Source organism: Neoarius graeffei, chromosome 23 (genome assembly GCF_027579695.1).
Source record: "Neoarius graeffei isolate fNeoGra1 chromosome 23, fNeoGra1.pri, whole genome shotgun sequence".
NCBI classification, from domain to species: domain Eukaryota; kingdom Metazoa; phylum Chordata; class Actinopteri; order Siluriformes; family Ariidae; genus Neoarius; species Neoarius graeffei.
In genome coordinates this window covers 11,116,892-11,140,757 of record NC_083591.1, presented here as the reverse complement: position 1 = coordinate 11,140,757, position 23,866 = coordinate 11,116,892, and the positions used below count along the sequence as shown (strand labels likewise).

Below are 23,866 nucleotides of genomic sequence, written 5' to 3'. Positions count from 1 at the left end.
GGTATTACGGCAGAATTTTAAAAAAGTTGATACGCTGATACAAGTGAAGGCTGTCCAGCCAAATTTTTACTCAAGTACATTTTCTGTCGTTGTATTATTACCACAATGCTTATAACGCCTCTGAAGCAACCTACTGGATTATTTTGTGAAGTCACAAACAGAACGCTTGCTGTGCCATCATGGTGGTTTAACGTTACGCTAGCTAGTCAGTGAAACTCCACCTGACATGCTAGCAAACTCTTTTCAAACTCGAAATCATTAGGTATCTAATGGCCCTTTTCCACTACCCTTTTTCAGCTCACTTCAGCCCGACACGGCTCGCGTTTCGACTACCTCAGAGCAGCACGACTCAGCTCGCTTCAGCCCTACTCAGCACCCAAAACTCGCACGGTTTTGGAGTGGGGCTGAAGCGAGCCAAACCGAGCCGAGTGGGGCTAGGGGTGTGATGAGACACTCCCCTGTGCACTGATTGGTGAGGAGGAGTGTCCTCACATGCCCACACACGCCCCGCGAGCACGCTGGGATCTGTAAACACCGTAAACCCGGAAGAAGAAGAATTACGAATTACGAGAATTTCTGAAGCCTTATGCGCCTCGCCTCATCTATACGCTCTTGCCAGTATCTGTTGGCGTTGTCGGTGACAACAAGCCACAGCACCAAGACCAGCAACACTAACGACTCCATGTCCTCCATGTTTATTGTTTACTATCCGGGTCGTGAGACTACCGCTTAAAAGGTCACTGATGTCACTGTTTGCGCCGCCTAACGACATCACGTGACGTCCACCCACTTTCGCTAACTCCACCCAATGTGTCCACCCACTTCCAGCCAGCACGGTTCAGCGCGGTTGTAGTCGAAATGCAACTCCAACAGCCCCACTCAGCTCGACTCAGCACGGCACGGCTCAGCCCAACTCAGCCGCGTTGGTAGTGGAAAAGCGGCATAACGCTACTAGAAAAGAAAGATCTCCACAGAGCCTAATCTAGGAATTTGAAGATAGGGGACAGATCTCTCACTAGTTGTAGAAACAGGGGACAGAAAATGTTAACATGGGTAAAAATATCCCTCGTTTGTTCCAGTTACTGGGGACAGAAAAATAAGTAATACATTGGTAGATATTTTCAAGAGTACATCTATAAACAGAACAGTTTTATTAATCTTTACTTTTAGAATATCATTAACATAATACTAAATTGAACTTTCAACAAGAAAAATTAAACAAATTACTCAAAAAAAAAAATAGCAATCATATAGAATGTGTAAGATTACCAGGACTACAAAAATGCAGAAAAATAGGCTTTACTTATCCAAATGCACCTGTTGGTTCAAAAGTTAAAGTGCATAGAACCTCACAGCACAACATGAAGTCACCTTAAAATATAATATAAATGCCTCAGCTTTCATGTAAGAAAAAAAAAAAAAAAACCTTAATACTAGTACTGTGTGCAGGCAGTCTCTCCTGAAGACTAAATTAAACAATAATTATAAACTAATAAAATAAATGCCTCAGCTTTCATGTAAGAAAAAAAAAAAACCCTTAATACTAGTACTGTGTGCAGGCAGTCTCTCCTGAAGACTAAATTAAACAATAATTATAAACTAATAAAATAAATGGCTCAGGCTTCATAGAAGAAAAAAAACAATTTGAACAGAATCTCACAGTATGATGCTGAAGCTGCCTAAACAATGGAAAATAAAATACCATTTTGGCAAAAATGTTGGCATCCATTAATTTCTTGTATTAAGTTAAAAAAAATAAATAAATAAATAAATAAAGTGCACACAGTCCTTCACTGTAAACATAACACACTTTCAGTAACAGAATTTAAGCCCATAAACACTGACTCGCACATCATGCAGTGTTGGCAGATACTGCTGATGTTTTCCAGCCTAAATATGTTCAAAACCCACCAAATTGCAACACCGCCCTGAATTCGCGGGGATTGGTTGAATTTGCGTTGATGTTGCAAATTGTGAAATCCTGGAGGGTCTGAATGTTATGTTTGGATGAGACAGAACGATATGCCATGTGCTTTTGGGTATTTTTAAAACACTTCACACGATTGGTTGAGATACACTGTCTTCCGGTTCAGTGACCAATGATATACTAGTTCACAAAACTGTTTTACCCGCTAAATAAACCATTCGGAATACTTCGGTCCTTTCCGATATTTTCCGATTGGTGTGTAAACAACGCTATATTTACCGCAGTGCTTGCTAGCGGGTGCTGACAAATTGATACGCACAAGATTCAGTAAAACACGACTACCGTAAATCCTCTAATATAGGCCGGGGCCTTTATTTCACTCAAGTGCATCTTGGTCCAGGCCATTATTGGAAGGAGGCCAGAATTAGAGGCAGGCCTCTATTTCTGTTTGAGCAAAACAGACTACCAGTGGAATGAATAAAAACGAGATTTTGTGTCTATTTGAACCTATAAAATAGGTTCATTTATTGAAAAAGTACATTTACCATAACGGTATACAGAACATTATCAACAAATACCGGTAATTCAGACATCCTTTCCAGCAGCTGCAATTTTTCTGCACGGCAATACGAAAAAAAAAAAGACAACACAGGCTGCAATCTTGGCCAAACCGACTTGCAAAACAAAGTTTTGAAAAAAATGGGATAAAAAGTTAACGGAAACTGTTCTGCCTGTGCCTGAACTGTAAGGTACGCACTAGCGGTGTAATCCCCCCCCCCCCCAAAAAAAAAAAAAAAAAAAACGCTTGCGTGCTGCAGTTTCTATGCAGAGTCGATCTATAGACTTATACACAAAACAACGATAGAACTTTAACTTGAAATTGAACAATAGCCTTCCATGAACACAGGCTGATATTTGAACAACATATGTGAACTACACACGACAATAAACAATAAACTCTTTATAGCCTCGATTAGAATCTAGTGAACTTGCTCAGCACTACCGCACGCACGACTCTGACACACACTGTAGCGCAACGTGGGGTACATAGACTCGCTGAAAAACTCCTCGGGTATTTTTCTGAGTTTACCGAAAATCAGAGTAGAAGGAGCCACCCACCCTCTGTCTGGTTTGAAGCGGTTCTGTAGGACATTGAGCTTTACAGAGTCCGGTGCACATTTTAAGGCATCTGGTTGAAGTTTCCCTATGTCTGATAAATCTGATGTCAGTGATAGCGGGCTGACTCGTGGCTCATTAGTAAAGCTATCTGATGGCTCATTTGTCAGCAAGGTGGAGCAACCATCTACTTCTGATCGTAAGGGACATGGGGAGATGTAGGTGTTCTTATATGAAATTCACTGGATGTATGGCTAGTTTCAAACTCAGAGGTAGATGAAGGCAATTCCCTCAAAGGAACTGAGCTCGCATCCAGCTGCAGCGTACTGCTGCTCGGTTGCGGAGGAGTGGAAGCTGCCGGTGCCGTGTTACTAGCTGATACTGGAGAGGACTGGCAAGCAGATGACACCCCTGGATCACTGCTTTTGGACTTTTTCGTAAAAGTCTGAAACAAGCTCGTTTGTTTCAGGGTTCGTTTACTCATTTCTGACTCGCTTCTCAATAAATTCTCGCACAAGCTCTGACTACTGACGATTGTCTGTCTCCGTTTCTCAAAACTGGAGAGAATCTCAGTGGTGCAAGAAAAGTATATCTGCATTGACCAATGAGCTTTCTTGGTCACGCACACCCCGCCCACTCCTGAAGCACACAAATGCGCCGGCACACGCACGTCTCTCTCTCTTTCTCAAATTATGTTGCATTGCCAAAGCATTCAGGTAACAATTATAATTAAAAAAAATCTCTCTCTCTCCCCAAGGTACGCCTAGTGCGTACGGCCATACGCCTGGCGGCGCCACTGATCACAATTGTCTTTCAGATCGGAACGATTGTGTAAGGCCACTATGATCTCAGAAACATCGTTGGTTATAGCCCCGGCCTGTATTAGAGTCCGGCCATTATTTACCTCCTCCGACAGCGAGACCGGCCAATATTAGAGTCCCGGCCAGTAATGGAATACAGGCCAGTATTAGAGGATTTACTGTACACACTCTCTACTTATAAATGCGTGACAAAATGAATAGATACGTGATATCACTCTCGCGCCCAAAAAGTGGATGTGCGACAGACAGATAATACGCGATAATGCGCGTTTTTTATGTGCCCTAGATTAGTCTCTGTCTCCATCGCTTATGATGCTAAAACATATTTCTGAAAGGACGTCAGATAAGTTAACGTTATTCGTCTTTACATGCTAACAGTGTCCAAGTTAACTAGCTATGTGTTAATGTTAGCCGTGGACGAGGCTACGGCAACTTGACGGGCAAATCCATAGAAGTCATTTGACAAACCAGACCGCATAGCTATTGCAACGTTATCGCTAGCTCTAAAAGCACAGACAACTTCGTTGCAAGCTTTCTCTTGGAATAAAATGTTTATATACACCTCAATATGCTTGCGCAGGTTGGACGGCGAGTTTTTGTAGGCTGTGATGCGATTCATTTTAGGCGAACAAAGTAAACATTTAAAAACGAAACGCATCTTTAATCCTTTCAGAAAACTGAAACATGGGTTCATGGGTCACGAGTGCGTTCATTGTCCAGAAGAACCGCCTCCTTCCATTCTGCAATCAGCTGATCGTGTTTAAATAAATGCTGTTGAGAAATAATCGAGCTTGATTTTATACGGTCTATGGGCGTGAAATGATCCTCGTGATTACTGATAGGCTGTCTCAATGTCACCTGCGGGGGGGGGATATCACATTTTAGAAAAGAAAACCATCCACTTTCAAAGCCGTTTCATAGTAACAAGTACCTTGATAGAAATGTAGTGGAGTGAAAAGTACGATATTTGCCTTTCAAATGTAGTGAAGTCATAAGTTTCGGGGAAAAAAAAAAATTAAGTACAGATACTCAAAATGTACTTAAGTAAAATGTACTTCGTTACTGTCCACCTCTGCAAGAAATAAACTGAAAATTACACATTTCATCTGAGGATACCGATACTGAATGCATGGAAGAAAAAGACTTGATGCTCATGCAAGAGGATAAAACATAAGTCCCCTGCAAGTGTCATTTTAAACCATTAAAAATTCAACCGATTGTTCTTTTAATTCCTAAGGTACGACTGGCTAGGAGTAGTGATGGGAATCAAGAACCAGCTCCAAATTGTCCAATCCATCAAAATTACACACCTCTGTTACCCCTTTTCCACCAAATCAGCTGGTTCGGGGCCAGTGCTGGTTCACAACTTGTTCAACTTGCGAGCCAGCTGAGAACCAGTTTGCTTTCCAGAGCTCGCGGTGCTAAGGTGAGCCACGTCATTACGTCGCTGTATACGTCAGTTACGTCGCTGCGTCGTAGCAACAACAACAACACGGAGAAGAAGCAGCAGCAACAACAATAATTGATGACTTCGCATTTATACAGCTGCTGCTTCTCATTGCTTAAAAACGGTGACCTTTCACGGTCTTGCTATTGTTGTCGGTCTTAACAACTCCGCCCCCCGCTGACGTAAGCAGTTCTTTCCTCTGGCCCAGCAGAGAGTTGGTGCTAGCCTGGAACTGGTTTTTCTGGCCCCAGAGCCAGTTCTTTGTCAGTGGAAACAGAAAACCCGGTTCCAAACTAAGCACTGGCCCCGAACCAGCCCTGGAACTGCTTTGGTGGAAAAGGGGCAAGAGTTTCTCAGTTCTTTTTATCGATGCCAGTGCGTTTTCCTGACAGTTCTATGTTGCAAAAACATGAGTCATGATGTCAAATTCGATGTCTATGCTGCTGGAAACTTGCAACAAGAAGCAGTCAAGGTGGAGAGGAAGACTCGATCCAAAGTGTGGTGTATGGGTGTGGGCTTTTTAAATACCAGACCGGTTATGCAAAAATATACGTTATCAACCACCTGGACCCAACCCAGAAACAGCCACCACTTGTTTGGATTCCATCGCGATACAACAGAATAAGGAGACTTCGCTTTCTCAACAAGCATAATACACTGACTGCAAGGCACAGCCTACTAGTCTGGCTAACGCAACTTCAAAGCTCTGCGAGCATTGGTCTGGCATAGATATTAAGCCCAACCGTTTCCCAAAGCGCGTGGTTGACCCGCCTCCCTGAAATGCCTCAGTTTGCTACTGGTCGAAGCCAGAAAAGGCTGTGATGAAGCTTAAACCAATCACATCACTCTTTCCTCTGACGTATGTGATGCGACGGAAACTGCTTGAGTAACAGGAAGAAGATAAATACCTCCAGGGCTGCTCTTTGCTCTGTTTTCAATGAGAACTTCCCGTTGAATGCTTTCAATACAGCATCTACCGCTGTGTCAAAGGCTTGCCGCTGCTCCATGTTCGTAATGTTTCTAGTGAATGAAGCGCTTCCGGCATAGATTCTGTAAACAATCTATGGCTTCCGGTCGCAGTTCTACTACGTCACTGCCTTGAACACGTCTCTACCCAGGGCCGTTGGAGATGCTCAAAGTTGAATGGCTCCCGATTTTTCGGGAGCTTGGAAGAGCTGGAGATAGCTTGCCTTGCCAGACTAAGTTCGCAACAGCCCCCCGTGTTGCGTCACACTTAGGATGGGCGGGCCCAGGCTAACAGCCTACTGCATCTTACCCTAACAGCATCTGGGCCTAGGCTACGAAATAAACAGATGAATTGTTCAGAACTGGGCAGCACGGTGGTGTAGTGGTTACACTGCTGGCTCACAGCAAGAAGGTCCTGGGTTCGAGCCCAGTGGCCGACGAGGGCCTTTCTGTGTGGAGTTTGCATGTTCTCCCCGCATCTGCATGGGCTTCCTCCGGGTGCTCCGGTTCCCCCCCCACAGTCCAAAGGCATGCAGGCTAGGCTAATTGGTGACTAAATTGCCGACGACTTCTTTTGGCTGCTCCCGATTAGGGGTCGCCACAGCGGATCTTTCGTCTCCGTTGCTCCCTGTCTTCCGCATCCTTCTCTACCACACCTGCCACTTTCATGTCCTCTCTCACCACATCCATGTACAGCATCTCCTCTTTGGCCTTCCTCGTTTTCGTGTGCCTGGCAGCTCCATCCTCAACATTCTCCTTCCAACATGCTCTGCATCTCTTCTCAGGATGTGCCCGTACCATCTCAGTCTCATCTCTCTAAACTTAATTCCCAAGCTCTGTCCCTCTGATGTGCTCGTTCCTTATCCCGTCCAACCTCCCATCACAAACCTTAACATCCTCAGCTCCACCACCTCCAACTTTGCCTCCTGTATCTTCGTTAAGGGTACGGTCTCCAATCCATACACCACAGCTGGTCTCACTACTGTCTTATACAGCTTACCTTTCCTATCACAAATGACTCCTTCTCCAACTGCTCCACCCTGCCTGCACTCTCTCACCTCACTATCGCAGCCCCCATTTTCCTGCACAGTTGACCCCAAGCATTTGAATTCACCAATTTTCTTTACGTCTACTCCTTGCATCTCCACTACACTCATCGATGCACATGTATTCTGTTTTGCTCCTTCATTCCTCTTCGTTCCAATGCATACCTCCATCTCTCCAAACCCAGCTCAACCTCCTTTCTACTTTCACCACATATCACAATATCATCTGCAAACATCATGTTCCATGGTGACTCTTGCCTCACTTCGTCCGTCAAGCTATCCATCACTATGGCAAACAAGAAAGGACTCGAAGCAGATCCTTGATGGAGTCCCACCTTCACCTTGAACCATTCAGTCATTCCAACTGCACACCTCACTGCTCTCATACATGTCTTGCACCACTCTAATATACTTCTCATTCACTCCACACTTTCTCATACAATACCATAACTCATCTCTCGGCACTCTATCGTATGCCTTCTCCAGGTCTACAAACACACAATGTAGCTTTCTCTGGCCTTCCCTGTACTTCTCCATTAACATTCTTAAAGCAAAAATTGCATCCGACGTGCTCTTCCTTGGCATAAACCCGTACTGCTGTTCACAGATTGCTACTTAATCTCATCTCCAATACCCTTTCCCATAACTTCATGGTGTGGCTCATCAATTTTATCCCTCTAATTACTGCAGCTCTGTACATCTCCCTTATTCTTGTATATTGGGACTAGCGCACTCTTTCTCTATTCATTTGGCATTTTCTCATTCTCTGGGATCTTATTAAACCATCTCGTTAGGAACTCCACAGCCGTCTCACCCAAACATCTCCAAGCCTCAATCGGGATACCATCTGGTCCAACTGCTTTCCCAGTCTTCATTCTTTTCATGGCTGCCCTCACCTCATCCTTACTAACCAACTCTGCTTCCTGATTTGCTGCCTCCAACGAATCTGACCTTTTCTCTCTTGGATTCTCCTCATTTAATAAATCCTCAAAGTACTTTTTCCACCTTCTTAATACACTGTCAGCACACTTCCATTTACATCTTTCATTACTCTTACCTGCTGTACATCCCTCGCTTCTCTGCCTAGCTGGTCTGTACAGGTCTTTCCTTCCTTCTTTGGTCTCCAGTCTTTCGTACAACTCCTGGTATGCATCTGCTTTAGCCTTCGCTACCGCTCTTTTTGCCTTCTGTCTCATCTCTCTGATCATCCCAATTCTTCTTTGCTAGCCTCTTCTCTTTTATAATTTCCTGGACTTCTTTGTTCCACCGCCATTTCTCCTTGTCTTCCTTCCTCCTTCCCGATGACCACCCTAGCACCTTCCTTGCTGCCTCTCTTACTCGTATAGCAGTAGTATCCCAATCTTCTGGCAGACTTCCGTGACCACTCAATGCTCGTCTCATTTCTTCCCTAAACTCTTTCTGACGTTCAACCTCTTAGTTTCCACCACTTAATCTTCGGCTCCATTATTTCACGCTTCCAATTTTCACTTTCAAGCTCATCCTGCACACAACCACTCGATGTTGTCTAGCTACATTCTCCCCTGCCATCACTTTACAGTCTCCAGTCTCCTTCAGGTTACCCCTTCTGCAGAGTATGTAGTCCACCTGTGTAGATCTTCCTCCACTCTTAAACGTCACCCTGTGCTGAAAAATCAGCTACCATATTGCCCTTCCACATTTCTCTCTCTTACACCATATCTGCCCATCATGCCCTCATCTCCTCTGTTTCCCTCGCCAACATGTCCATTGAAATCTGCTCCTATCAGCACGCGCTTCTCCCTCGGTATACTTTCTACCACTTCATCCATCTTTTCCCAGAAAGACTCTCTTTGTTCTCACATCCAACCTGTGGGGCGTACGCGCACACAACATTGATTACCACTCCTTGAATCTCCAACTTCATGCCCATCACTCTGACACCCTCTTCACATCAATCACACTGTTGACCAACTCTTCCTTCAAAACAATACCAACACCATTCTTTTTCCATTGGCCCCATAATAAAACAACTTGCATCCATCTCCAATGTTCTTGGCCTTGCTTCCTTTCCACCTCGTCTCCTGCACACACACGATGTCCAACTTCCTTCTTTCCATCATACCTGCTAACACACTCGCTCTGCCAGTCAATGTTCCCACATTCAGTGCTCCTACACTCAATTCTAAGCTCCTTCCCTTCCATCTTTCACGCTCTCTCCTAACACGACTCCCCCCTCGCTTTCTCCTTCTCGGCGCAACAGTAGCATACTTTCCACCGGCACCCTGTTGACCAACAGTACCAGAGGCGGTCGTTCTTAACCCGGGCCCCGACTGATCCGGTATGGTATTTCTCGTTAGATTTGGCACAGTTTTACGCCAGATACCCTTCCTGACGCAACACTCTCCAATTTATTCGGGCTTGGGACCGGCACCAAGAGTACGCTTATGCACCCCCAGTGACTCTAAATTGACTGTAGGTGTGAATGCGAACGGCTGTCTCTATATGCAGGACTCGGCATTAAGGACTGCCAGATTGCCCGGGGCAAGTGAAACGTGTATTTGGGCAAGTGGGGTATGTCCCCGACACACCCGACTGGGCAAGTTGGAATGAGCATATATTACGAACTAGCACCACAAAAATTCAACTTTTTGATCTTTTATTTCAGTTCCTAAAAGCATCCCTCATTACATATCCACCATTATGTCTTGGCTGTTTTCTTAGTCGTGCTTTCATTTACTGCCTTGCAAGTTATTTTATATACCTCTGCTGTTATAGTACGGTACATGTACTGTTTATAGACCCTTTGCACATGACATCATGCATCACGTGATAATTACAGCTGGGATCAGACACCACCTTTCACGCAAGCAAGGCTTAATCCATCTTCAATATGGTTAATTTTTGTGCGGTTTTTACTTGTTCAAACAGAGAAGTGGATAAAAGGCATTACTGTCTCCCCGCTATCAAGAAAAATGTTAACAAATAGAAGCAAATGCTTCAAGAACAACGAGGAAATGAGTAGTTAAAGAATACGAGGAGAGGAGCTCAGCCTGAAAACTCCAGAGAAATTCACGATTTTACAAAAACAGAAAATCGGAAGGGAGTATGGAAGAGTTTGCTTAAGAATCTTGTTTTACTATTTTTCTGCTCGTATTCGAGTTAGCGCCTTCATGAAAGTGAAATAATAATATAGTTTATCGCGATCATTTCTGAGACAATATATCGTCCAACAAGGCCTACTCAAGACACGACCTTAGCATCACCTGTTTTTAACGAACGTATCTGGGTCGGCCTGACGAGCTGCTTCTTTCTGACAGAGATGGATAACCGCTACAGATACCGCTTGGGAGGGCGGGGAACCCACACACAAACAAACAAAAAAAAAAAGCCCACTTGCATATGAAGCCTAATTTCAACCCGTGCATAGTAACCACAGCCTAGCCTATCGCACACAATTCAGAGAGCCTGTAATGCAAAGCCGACTGCGTGCAGCGTTTCTGCAAATTATTTATAACTTAGTCAGAATGCTGCTGTCACTTTCTGACCCAACCTGCACAAACCCATCAGGTTTTTCTAGCAAGCTTAGACTGTTGCTACGGCTCTCTCTCCGGCTGCTCGACTCGCCCATCGGCTCCCAGTCAGCAAAACCCTTTCATGCGTATTTTATTTTAACCTGTTCAAACGTTATTAGCCAGACATTCTACACCGTGTTAATAAAACTGCAGCGTTGACGATGAAAACCTGTGTCGGCCTACTTTTACATCACAGAGAGCCGATAAAGAATTAAACTGGCTAGCAGAAGCGATAATGGCATCAGAATCGATTCCCATCCCTAGCTAGTAGTGTCAACACCTTTTCCCCGACATAAAGAATGCCAGGTTTTACAAAATATGCATACTGAAATATAAACATACCACAGGCGATTGCTCTAAGACAACGAGGGAGGCTCAGCCTCCTCTAAAAATGACGAACATCGAATCATAGAAATATATGTGCTCAACCCAAGTACAGTGCGAAATCATTCCGTTATAACTTTCCGCAGTTCGCCTAATGTGTGCGTGAGCTTTTCCCCCTCGTGACAGCGCGATGCAGCCCAGCCTCAGTGGACTTCAATGGCATTTGGGATCTATGCGCTTTTCAATCCCAAAATGCAAGATGGTTATTGGACAAATACTGCGAAAATGCCCGCCCACGGACTCCCAGCCTCACATGGGAGGGACATGGCAGTTTCCGCGAGGAGACTGTGATTGGTGAAAGCGGCCGGATATTTTCTTTGATTGACAGCTCGTTTCAACTATAGACAGGCAGCAGTGAATTTCAGTTCAGTCCCATGCGGATTCGCAAGTGCTGTGGTGTATTGTAAGAGATCAGCTTACATTTCGATTTCACTCATTACATACGGTTTCTACCAGCTTTTTTAGTTTGTATACATTTTCATTGTAAATAAAGTGTAAATATAGTGTTGTCAAGTTTGCTATCTTAGTTCCAGAAATTTCGTTTATTTGAGTGACTGAACTTGAGAGGGCTAGTCAGCTAGCAAGAAAGCTGCGCACGGATGCCAAGCATTGCTGATTTAATTTTGGCGAAGCCATTTGCCAGTCTTCCTTTCGAGGAAAAAATTAAAATTAAAGAGCAGGGTAGACCAACGCCTCAAACTGACTTGGTGAAAAAGGTAGGGAATAATACTCGTTCCTTTCAGCTCCCCTGGTACGAGAAAGTGAATTGGCTAACAGCAAGTGACCCACATCAACAACAGTAAATAGGCTACTTTAGTAATACGTCATGGATGGACCAAAAATATAGAATCTATTTAAAATGTTTATGCTGAGTATATTATACTGGAATATATATTTTTCTGGATATGAATTAAACACAGCTACAATTTGGAAAACATTTTTAAACAAAAACACAGCCGAGAACATTTCACACTACAGACCTGGATTAAAAGTGAAGGGTTATCAAAATTGTCAATAAAACATTTCTCAGTCAAAATAAGTAAAATATAGGGAAAGTGGCATTGAATGCTGAGGTTCCTGACAAAGAGCTGCTTTCAATAATGATCACTTTTTAAACAACATGCCACAATTTTAAAATATAAAATGTTAAAATATAACCCCCCATCATGTATATTGGACAGTAGGCTAATGGGCCAAAAGAACCTGTTATTTCACAGTTTGTGACACTGCCAACAATCAGCCAGATCAGAGGCAAGAGTATGGGCAAAATTGATGTTTTTTCTTTTAAAATCTGGAAATATCATAACCGACCAGCCTCCCCTGTTTGAAAGACTACCAGCCGCCAATGAAACATACGCATAGCCAGTTAACCAAGAGGAGTTAACCGTTTAGACATTTCAGTCAATTCAGTCTGTACAACAAATAGTAAAGGCTGCTGCTGCACATCTGGCAAAACTAATGGAAAAATTACAGATAATGAAAAGTACGCAGTACTACTAAGAGTAGTATTCTTATTCAGGGAAAAGCGGTTATGTACATAACGTAACGTTCTTGAGTAGAGAGGTGTATTTTGGTTGTTGGTGTGTGCGAGAAAGAAACAGGAGCTTACCATTCTCTGGAATAGCCTCAATGTCCCACGGACTGAGCTTTTCAGTTTCTCCATTATCCCACCTATGGACAGGCCATTACATCATCAATATAAAAAAAAAAAATCAAAGCCACCTTAACACAACACAAATAAAGGGCGGGGTGGGGGATGGAGATTGGTGTAATTTGCACCTTACCTGACTTTGAAGCATTGGAAATGGCTGTCGGGATACTCCGACTGATACGGCTCCTGGCAGACTATGGTCCCAAACCACCACGCATCATCGATTACTGATCGGAAATGATCGTCTAAAAGACAAACCAGGCTTACTTAAACATCCTGTGCAGCCAGGAATTCACCCTTCCCCCCCAACAAGCGTTCCATCTGAATACAGACGGAAATGCGAGAAGGTTAAATAACGAAGAACGCCAAGGTGACATACTTGACCTCCAGATCCTGCTGCATGCTTCGTCGTAGCTCTGGCGAAGCACGAGGAAGTCAATCACATCAGGCATATCATGGTACCTGCACGAAAGCAAGACCAAAAAAAAAAAAGTCCAGAGAAACATGAGTGACGGTCTAATAAGAGACTACAGTAGCTAGGAGATCCAAAATGTTGATTCTTACTTCACAGAAAATGACTTGTTTGTTATTTTGCCTGTTCCGGTGTCGATCTGCGTCAGTTTCAAACAACAAAGCGTCGGTGGACACACTTCGTACTTGATCCCGGTTATTTTAACAAACTCTTGGTCCTGGTGATTAAACAGCAAACCGTGATATTTGAAATAGTGATGCATACAATTAAAACCACCATTACAGGCCACACACAACCCAGACAAGCCTAAAATGAGGGACAAACATTTAAATGACCAAACCGATGCTACTAGCATAATAGTACATGACGTTTCAAGTGCTTTTAAATGAAAACTGACTCTCAGATCCATCTTCCTCCACGGCTGTTTGTCCAGGTTGATGGGGTACAAATTACTCCTGCACACTGCGTCCACATAAGCCTCGTGACCCTGACGGAAGTAGATAACCTACAGACGGGGTGCCAAGTATAAATATCACACACATACAAGTCGACAAAGAACGTGGAGTAACACGGGACGGTGAAAACAAACCTCATCTCCCACTTGTGGAACAAAAGGAGACTTCCGAGGAATGACGTCGGTAATCCAGGCGGAGGGACGAAACTCGTTGGACACCTCTCTGTTCAGGGACAGCCTGGGTTTTGGACACTGGATTTTCAAGACGACACAAAAATCAACAAGGTAAACGATATTTATTGTCAATCATTTGGTACTGTTTACAGCACACTGACACTACTGTTGCAGAGGAAACATTCCTCTCGGGTTGCCATCACTTCATACTAAATTTCATTCAAGTTGCAGCTATGGACCTGAGGGTTACTTCAAATGTCCTCTTGTAACGTTAAATGTACTTTGTGATTGAAGTGTTTATGCTCTACTGCGCCTGTGTGTATTCTCTCCCACTTTCATATAAACGCCTCCCTGTGTGCTTATTATTCTTGTTGAATTTTATTTACATCCTGTCAACACTGTACGTGTCATACATACATGTTATTTACCAGCTGGGAGGTCCGTATGGTGAAATACCGTGACCGAGGTCTTGAAAGTACTGAGCGAGGACCTCTGGGCCGAGGTCACGGTATTTCACCATACGGACCAGGGGCTTCAAAGTTTGGGAGAATAGCAGGGTACAAATAATTTACAGCAGGGTGCAAAATGGTAAAATGTCTGCCAGTGGCAGACGGGACGGGACGGAAGGATGGACGAATTTTTCATGAGGTGGGATGGTTTGAAACAGGCCATCTAAAATTGGGATAACATTTACCCGGGACGGGTATTTGAGGCGGGTCGTCTAGCTTAAGCTTGATTAGCGTTGTTATGCACGCCAGTGTTGCCCACAGAAATTTTGGAGACTATGGGGCAGCCCATGGGGAGGCGCGGGGGTTGTTTAAAATTGAGTGATGTTAAATATTAAGTTATTACTGAAAAACTATTGATTAAAAAAACAGACACTGAGAAATGATCCTATAAACAACTTTACCAATATAAAAGATTACCAGGACTACAAAAATGCAGAAAAATAGGCTTTACTTATCCAAATGCACCTGTTGGTTCAAAAGTTAAAGTGCAGAGAACCTCACAGCACAACATGAAGTTACCTTAAAATATAATATAAATGCCTCAGCTTTCATGGAAGAAAAAAAAACTATTAATACTAGTACTGTGTGCAGGCAGTCTCTCCTGAAGACTAAATTAAACAATAATTATAAACTAATAAAATAAATGGCTCAGGCTTCATAGAAGAAAAAAAACAATTTGAACAGAATCTCACAGTATGATGCTGAAGCTGCCTAAACAATGGAAAATAAAATACCATTTTGGCAAAAACGTTGGTATCCATTAATTTCTTGTATTAAGTAAAAAAATATGTTGCCAGATACTGCTGACATTTTACAGCCCAAAATATGTTCAAAACCCGCCAAAATGCACTTAAAACCACCCAGATTGGGTGGGAAACCTCCCAATCTGGCAACACAGGCGGCAGTAATGGCTGCACTCGTGTCGAGGATGTAAACACAGTTGACGCGGCAACGGACATACATGACATAGTGGATGTAATTTACGTTCACAACTTTTTTTGCTGTCAGAAATATTTAATATTACATTTTGTGACTCGACTGACAATAGCCGGCGGCATAACAAGCCATAGCCGGCGATTTGCCGCCGGTCACCGGCTACTTTTGAGACCGCTGACGGACCGACCTTAAGCTGGTAAATAATATATTTATTTTTTCTTTACCAAATTCTAACAGAAAACGAGAGCGCCCGAAAGGGAAAACCGAGCCGATCTGAGCCGCCATTTTGAATCCTCATTCACGGCTGTAATGCAAATTGCTTCCTCTTCGGTATACAAGTGCACTTCCATGGCAGGAAAAAAAAAAAAAAACTACATTTTGCCGCCTATGTAGTCCCGTATTTATACAAAATTGAGTCATTCAGGATTCAGCCATGTTTTTGCTCAGCGTTAGCAACAGTTCAAGGTTTTTAGCTTTCTCCTGAAATGTTTTATATTATTTCTTCATCCTCAGGGTAGTAAAACTCGCTTTCGCTGTGAACACTGTCGTTATCACTATCCATGATGTGAAATTAATGCTATTCTCCTGAGAAATGCTGGAAAAAAAAAGTATAAGATTTTTGACAATCTTTTAAATAAATCTTATTAAAAAAAAATAAATAAATGTTGACAAAACTAGATAGAACTCGACGCCAACGGCGTCGATGGGATGCCTCTGCCCGGTAGACTACATGCCTTATTAAGTTGTGATTTGGGGATGGACACTTGACCTCACAGTAATCTTGACCTGGTGAAATTACTTGCATCAGCCTTGGAGATATTGTGTTCACAAGGTTTTCGGACAGACATTTGACCTCACAGCGACCTTGGCCTTAGATCTTTTGATCTCAAATTCTAAAATCAGTTTATCTTTGTCCCCAAATGCCTCAAACATAATGCCTCCTGCACAAAAATGCTACTATGTTTGTTGTTGTTGTGAACGAGCGAGTCACCAGAGGTCCATATCGTAGGATACGGACCCGCTCGCCAGCCAATCAGAGCGCAGGATTTGGACTGCGAAAAAAATAAAATACATGTTATTTACCAGTTGGGAGGTTCGGATCGTGAAATACCATGAAGGGCCTCGGTCAGTATTCAAGGCTGATTCTAAACTAGTATTCAAGTCTATGTATTACCGTATTGGCCCGAATATAAGACGACCCTGAATGTAAGACGACCCCCCCTTTTCCAAGTTTATCTTTGGGGAAAAAAAGTTTTTTGAAGACCAAATGTTCATTCATATAAAGCGTATTTATTTCAAAATTCTGTTTAAAATTAGAGGCTTTTGTTTTTCACATTTAAATAGAGGTCATTTCAGTCTCATTTCCGTGAACACTTTTCATAGAAGTAAAAAAAAAAAAAAAAAAAAAGAGGCTAAAATGCAGGCTACTAGACAAGCCAAATTAAAACATTTAAATTGCATTAATTCAACAAATTTGTCAGGTTTAGATTGAAAGTTCATAAACTTCAGAATGTCAATGCATTAACTTCCCATAGCCTACGGGTATATGGAAAAAATTTGCAGAACAGTGCAAATGTTTTAAACAATGCATTAAACAATACATTAAGGTTTACAATAATAAACAACTGAAACAATGGAAAGGGTAGTTTGCTAAATTACAGCTACTCAGCACAGAGATCCTCAGCCTCACTTTGCTCACTCTCACTGTCCTCACTTTCACTTTGGCAGCATTTTGTCTAGTCCGCGAATTTAAGACGACCCCCCTTTTTAAGAGCTATTTTTTACAACAAAAACACCGTCTTATATTCGAGCCAATACGGTATATATCTCAGGGCTGGCTGGCTCAGCGGGGCAGCTCGAATGCCAACTTTGCGGTCGATTTTAACTCTCAAATATAAAAATGTTTACACTATCCACTCAGAAACGTACACTACCGTTCAAAAGTTTGGGGTCACTTTGAAATTTCCTTATTTTTGAAAGAAAAGCACTGTTCTTTTCAATGAAGATCACTTTAAACTAATCAGAAATCCACTCTATACATTGCTAATGTGGTAAATGACTATTCTAGCTGCAAATGTCTGGTTTTTGGTGCAATATCTCCATAGGTGTATAGAGGCCCATTTCCAGCAACTCTCACTCCAGTGTTCTAATGGTACAATGTGTTTGCTCATTGCCTCAGAAGGCTAATGGATGATTAGAAAACCCTTGTACAATCATGTTAGCACAGCTGAAAACAGTTGAGCTCTTTAGAGAAGCTATAAAACTGACCTTCCTTTGAGCAGATTGAGTTTCTGGAGCATCATATTTGTGGGGTCGATTAAATGCTCAAAATGGCCAGAAAAATGTCTTGACTATATTTTCTATTCATTTTACAACTTATGGTGGGAAATAACACTACGTTCACACTGCAGGCTGAAGTGACTCAAATCCGATTTTTTCGCCCATGTGTGACCTGTATCCGATCTTTTATTGACAATATGAACGACACGGATCCGATTTTTTCAAATCCGACCCAGGCCGTTTGGATATGTGGTCCTAATTCCGATTCCTATCCGCGCTTTTCATATGCGACTTCAGTCTGAACCGCCAGGTCGCATTCATCCGACTTACACGTCATCAACAAGCCACAAACGTCACTATTCTGCGCTGAAGTAGGCGGCAGGTCTCTCAAAAAAAGTTACAACAACATGGCGCATGACATCAATGCGACTCCGCACCCACACGTTCCTTTGAACGGAGGTTGCAGTCACTACCCCGCAGAACGCCTGAGCCAAAACCCTTGCCCTCTTCCTTCTCAACCTCCTCCTTAACATCAGGCTACTGTGCATGTTCTGGCTCCGTCGCAACAACAACTGCATCATCGCCAGGTACTCCATGCTGGCTACTGTCATACACAGGAAACTTTAGGTTACTTCCGTAAACACTGGCCATGCTCACTGCGTGTGACGTCGTCGTATCCTACAATGCGCATGCGGAACACTTTTAGGTCGCTTTTCGTTCATACTGAGGATCACGTACAAGTCGCATATATTCAGGGATGAGAATGAGAAATTGTATTTTCAGCTGAAAATTTAATCGGGGGTCTGGGGGCCATCGGCCCCCAGCCAGGTCCAGGGCGGAGCCTGGTTGGGGGTCCAGGGGACCGAAGGCCCCCGGAAGCTAATGAGTTTTATACATTTTAGACCACTAGAAATGGTCTCAGATTGCTCAGTTCAGGGTTTTTTCTAGAAAAATTTAGTATGAGGGCGCTCACCATGGCGGGTGGGGTGCCGGTTGTCCCCCCCCCGCCGGGCAAAGCCTTTGAAAAATGCTCCAATGGGACATTTTGAGGCTATCTGAGAGGGAAATTGTAACAAATTGTCTGTCAACATTGAAAAAGAAAGAAGTAAGGCCAAAAAAAAAAAAAAAAAATAGTGTGTTTCCGGTAACATGAAATACTAAAATAAGGTCGGTAGGTAGGAAAGTTTTTTTTTTTTTCTTAATTTTTTTTTTTATTTTGTTCGAAAAAATTAACACAAGTAAACATCTTACAAAATAGTATTTTGGCACAGAATCCTTTATACCACACATCATAATAAAATAAGTGTTTTAAATCTTTAAACGAATAAAAAAAAATATATATATCGCCAGAGTTCGAGTTATGATCTACGGAAGCGATATTTCATGATATTTTCATGTAATAACGTGAAAACACCTTATCAAGAAATAACGTGAAAATAACGTCCTAGGCTACTTCCATTAAAAGCAGACGGCCTAGCCTAGCCTACTGTAGAACTTGGGTCGAGCAAAAACATGGCTGAATCCTGAATGACTCCTATTTGTATAAATAGGGAACTACATAGGCGGCAAAATGTAGTGTTTTTCCCTGCCATGGAAGTGCACTTGTATACTGAAAAGGAAGCAATTTGCATTACAGCCTTGAATGAGGATTCAAAATGGCGGCTTGGCTCAGTTTATGCAGGAGGGCTGATAGAAGTGGCGAAACATTTTACTTTTTATCGTTTCTTTCACAACTTGAATGCGTTGAAACAAAAAAATTATGACAAACTAACGCCGCTTACACTAAAATATCGAGGGAAATTTGTAATAAAAACTTTACGGTCGGCAATTTCGACGCGGAAATTCTCGATCGGTCGGGTTACCGGAAACACACTTTTTTTTTATTTGGCCTAATCTTCTTCTGCCCCGGACAGTCTTTGGCTTTCTTCCGCTTCGTGCCGCTGGATGACATCTTTAAATGCCCAAGTGTCAACAAAAACAACTCGCAAACTACTTCTGTCAAAAGCTCCCGCGCCGGTGGGTGAAAGGTCATTCAGTCTCGAGAAATCTCGCTCTACAAGTCAGCTGACCTTGTATGTAACCCATGTCAAATCTCGCGAGAGCAGCCGCGACAAGTAAACAACTAAACAACATGGCGCCTCAGTCTGGAAAACGCCAATTCGGATTGTTTTTGCACCGTCTGGCGGTGTATCTTCTATGATTGGAATATTTTTGGAGCAATTATAACGTATTTGATGATCAGACACATTGTCACGTAGTGTTGCTGGGATGTTTTCACGGAGTCGGTAAGGGGGCGCACGCCGAGAGTAAGAGGGCGCAGCGCCCCTGTTCCCCCGTTTAGACGAAAGCCTGCAGTTGAATAATATTTTCAGTCCAAAGAAGCTTGAGTTTTGGACACTAATAAACAAAAATAGTCTCAATAATGCACAGCTAAAAAGAATTTTTAACTTCATGCTAGAATGAAAGGAATGATGAATATAAATTAAACACAAAGACAGAATATTTGACATAATCCTGTAAATGTTTCAGTTACTTTATTAAAGAATGCAGTTACCTCTTTTGCAGTGAACTTGTCTCAACAGAAACACAATTTCCCTGTTGCACAGTTCTCTCAGCTCCCTTTCTTCCCTTTTGAAGCATGTTCAATCAAAGCAATGCACCCGCGAGAGCCATAATTAATAATGTCATTGCAGTAGATACATTGGGCTTTGCCGGGAGCGTCACATCTTCCAATGAAATCGGACAATTTCTCAACTACGTCTTCAGTGGTTTTGCCGATTTTTATCTTCAAAGTTACAGTTCTCTCTAACCAGTCCCAACGGAATTTATTCTTCACGTCTTTATCACCTGAATAAGCGATTCGTTTTCTTTTGTGATAATTTTCACCATTTTGAAGCTCTTATTTGCTGTTACATCCTCAATCTCCGGCCTCGTGGAGCGCCATGTTGAATGAGCAAGAAAGCGAAATGCGAAGAACCAATCAGAACGAAGCTTGCATGTGACATTTTGGCCTTTCCTATCTATGCTCGTTTACCATTGGTCAAATCGCGATATTTCTCTCTCAACGGCCAATCAAATACAGTGTACGTTCTGAACTGCCGACGTAAACAGAGCCTTGTTCCCGATGGTTGACCGGGTCAACACGTACCTAACCCCCCCTAAATATTTTCTCCTCGGATTTAGACGATTCACAAAAATGACGCCTGGGTTGATAAAATCCGCGGAAAATTCCAATCCCTGTATATTTGTCAATGTGAACGACCTCACAAAAAAATCGGAATTGAGCATTAAGCCTTGCAGTGTGAACGTAGTGTAAAAGTGTGACTTTTCATGGAAAACACAAAATTGTCTGGGTGACCCCAAACTTTTGAATGGTAGTATATTTCAAAAAAAAAAAAAAAAAAAAAAAAAAAAAAAAAGGTTCTGCGTATCTCTCTTAAAGGCCAAACGAAAACGTGCTGCTCTCCTGTACAAAAGTATGGGAGGTTCATCAGCGCAGCGGCACGCTGTCAAGTCTAGTCTAAATATATAACTAATATCCTTGAACCTGAATTATAATACACCAGTTAGTTTTTTTTTTTTCCTTTTTTATCAGACATCTAGTTTTTAGGTTTGTTTACCTGACATGTTTCGACGTACGACTGTCATCTTCCTCAGAGTGTCACCGGATGTTATTGGTGACGCATCTTTTATCAGCTGATGTTTCCGAAGGCGTGGCCTTCCTGTCTGGATTGACAGGTCGGTCACGCCTTCTACTGTCAGTTCGTCCCCTGCAAGATGGCACTCCAGGTATGGGAGAGCATGTATGCTCCCTCATCCCGGTTGATGGTCCTCGGGCTTCGCTTACGGATCTCCACGGCCTCCCTGATCCAGCGCTGATGTTTATCATCTTCTGTGCGGATGACTCTGGCATTCCCCCAGTCCATAATATGATTTTCCCTTTTACCCACATCCACATACTTTCAGTTCAGGAATACAATTTACAGACAGAAGGAAGGTTTTGCCATGGGAGACCCACTATCAGCCATCATGTGCGGCTTTTTCATGGAAGATCTGGAGCAGAAAGCATTCACTACAATACCAGCAGAATACAGGCCAACACTCTGGAAACGTTACGTGGATGACATACTGGAAAAAGTGAAGAGGGGACACACTCAACAACTCACCGACCATCTCAACACCATAGACAATACCGGTAATATAAAATTCACACATGAAGAAACGGAGCAGTCAATAGCATTTTTGGATTTAAAAATACATCACACAAAAGATGGGGACATCAAAATAAAAGTACACAGAAAACCCACACACACCGACCAATATTTAAATTGGACTTCCGAACACCCCATAACGCACAAAATATCAGTAGTCTCAGAACATTACATGAACACACAACAATAATTACAGATCCACAGGACAAAGAACAGGAGGAACAACATATACAACACGCACTGAAGGCATGTCAATATCCACAATGGGCAATATCCAAAAGGGTGGAACAGGTCAAAAACAGTAAAACACAGAAGAAAGAGAAAAAACAAACCAACAAACAAGAACACAGGGGAGTAGTGATATTACCATACATCAGAGGAATAACGGAACGCATTCAAAGAGCAATGAGGAAATACAACATTAACACACCTGTCAAACCACACACACAACACTCCGTCAGATTCCGGTTCATCCCAAAGACAGAATACATCCGGACAACAGATGCAACACCATATATGAGATTCCATGCCAATTATGCAATAAAACTTACATTGGGGAGACAGGAAGGAGTTTCAACACAAGGAAAAATGAACATAAGAAAGAGTGTGAAAAGGAGACAGCTACAAGACAAACCCGAACAATAAAAGAAAAGGCACAACAGGAAAATTATAAGTCAGCTATAACAGATCACTGTAAAAGGGAAAATCATATTATGGACTGGGGGAATGCTAGAGTCATCCGCACAGAAGATAACAAACATCAGCGCTGGATCAGGGAGGCCATGGAGATCCGTAAGCGAAGCCCGAGGACCATCAACCGGGATGAGGGAGCATACATGCTCTCCCATACCTGGAGTGCCATCTTGCAGGGGACGAACTGACAGTAGAAGGCGTGACCGACCTGTCAATCCAGACAGGAAGGCCACGCCTTGGGAAACATCAGCTGATAAAAGATGTGTCACCAATAACATCCGGTGACACTCTGAGGAAGACGACAGTCGTACGTCGAAACGTCAGGTAAACAAACCCAAAAACTAGATGTCTGATAAAAAAGGAAAAAAAAAAAAAAAAACTAACTATATTTAATATAAGACATAATGAACGCAATCGAAATATAATACACCAGGCTGGTGTTTTAGCTATTTTTCTTAGGTGGCAATTATACAAGCTTCACTAACCGTCTCCTTAAGTACTGGAACACCGTTTGCGCCACGAGCTGTTAAGATCGGTTAAACACCACTGCTGTCTCGTCAACCAGAGGGGAACCGTCAGGGCCTTCTAGGCCTTCAGAGAAGGCCTTAAAAATTTTGGACCAAAAGTAGCTAATAAATAATATAAATATGCATATTTTTTTTAAAAACTGTCTAATTTAATACCATACACTAATACATTTCTCACGTGTTCTTCAGTTAAGTTTACTGTCAAGTTCACATCAGCAATGAAAGGGTTACTGGCTGAAACACTCTGTCCAATCAAAATCGTCCCTCATGGAGAGCGAGCTCATTAATTGGTTAGGACTTCACAAGTCCCTGAAAAGGCCTGAGCTATGTATTTTGATATGGAGAATGATGGGGAAATTGACCAATCAATGTTTGATTTTAAGTGGGCGGGACAAAAACAAAAGATTGTAGGCCTTCATGAAGTCCTAGCCAATGCTCCTAGCCGACAGGACAGTAGCGGGCAAAATAAAATTGATAGAATTAGTGGTTGAGAGTTGAATGGCGGATAACGAGAGCGACGTTGTGGCTAGCTTGCTAGCATCGCCTTTTTCAAGGCGACCTTTCACCGAAAAGCTGGAGATAATAAAAAAAGCACTTCTTTTGGAGCTCAAATCAAAGGACAAACTTTATGACGCTGCCATTGCCCACTTTACAAAAAAAGACCGACGTATGGATTTTGTTTTCATGTAGGTAGGATTTTA

The 23,866-nt window shown here is 42.6% G+C and overlaps 1 protein-coding gene across 4 annotated transcripts in view; it reads right to left on the bottom strand.

Annotated features, from left to right (window-relative positions):
• The window catches only part of brwd1 (bromodomain and WD repeat domain containing 1), a 132,859-nt gene that overhangs the window by 30,961 nt on the left and 78,032 nt on the right, over positions 1-23,866 (bottom strand). For all 4 annotated transcript variants that reach the window (XR_009651293.1, XM_060905744.1, XM_060905746.1 and 1 more), the window contains exons 24-29: positions 13,971-14,087; positions 13,779-13,886; positions 13,474-13,598; positions 13,289-13,371; positions 13,043-13,154; positions 12,868-12,929 (exon numbers count right to left, since the gene is read on the bottom strand). Coding sequence is in view for 3 of the 4 variants with exons in the window: in XM_060905744.1 (XP_060761727.1) it covers positions 12,868-12,929; positions 13,043-13,154; positions 13,289-13,371; positions 13,474-13,598; positions 13,779-13,886; positions 13,971-14,087 (607 nt within the window). In the remaining variant the exon portion in view is untranslated. The remainder of the gene's footprint in view (positions 1-12,867; positions 12,930-13,042; positions 13,155-13,288; positions 13,372-13,473; positions 13,599-13,778; positions 13,887-13,970; positions 14,088-23,866) is intronic.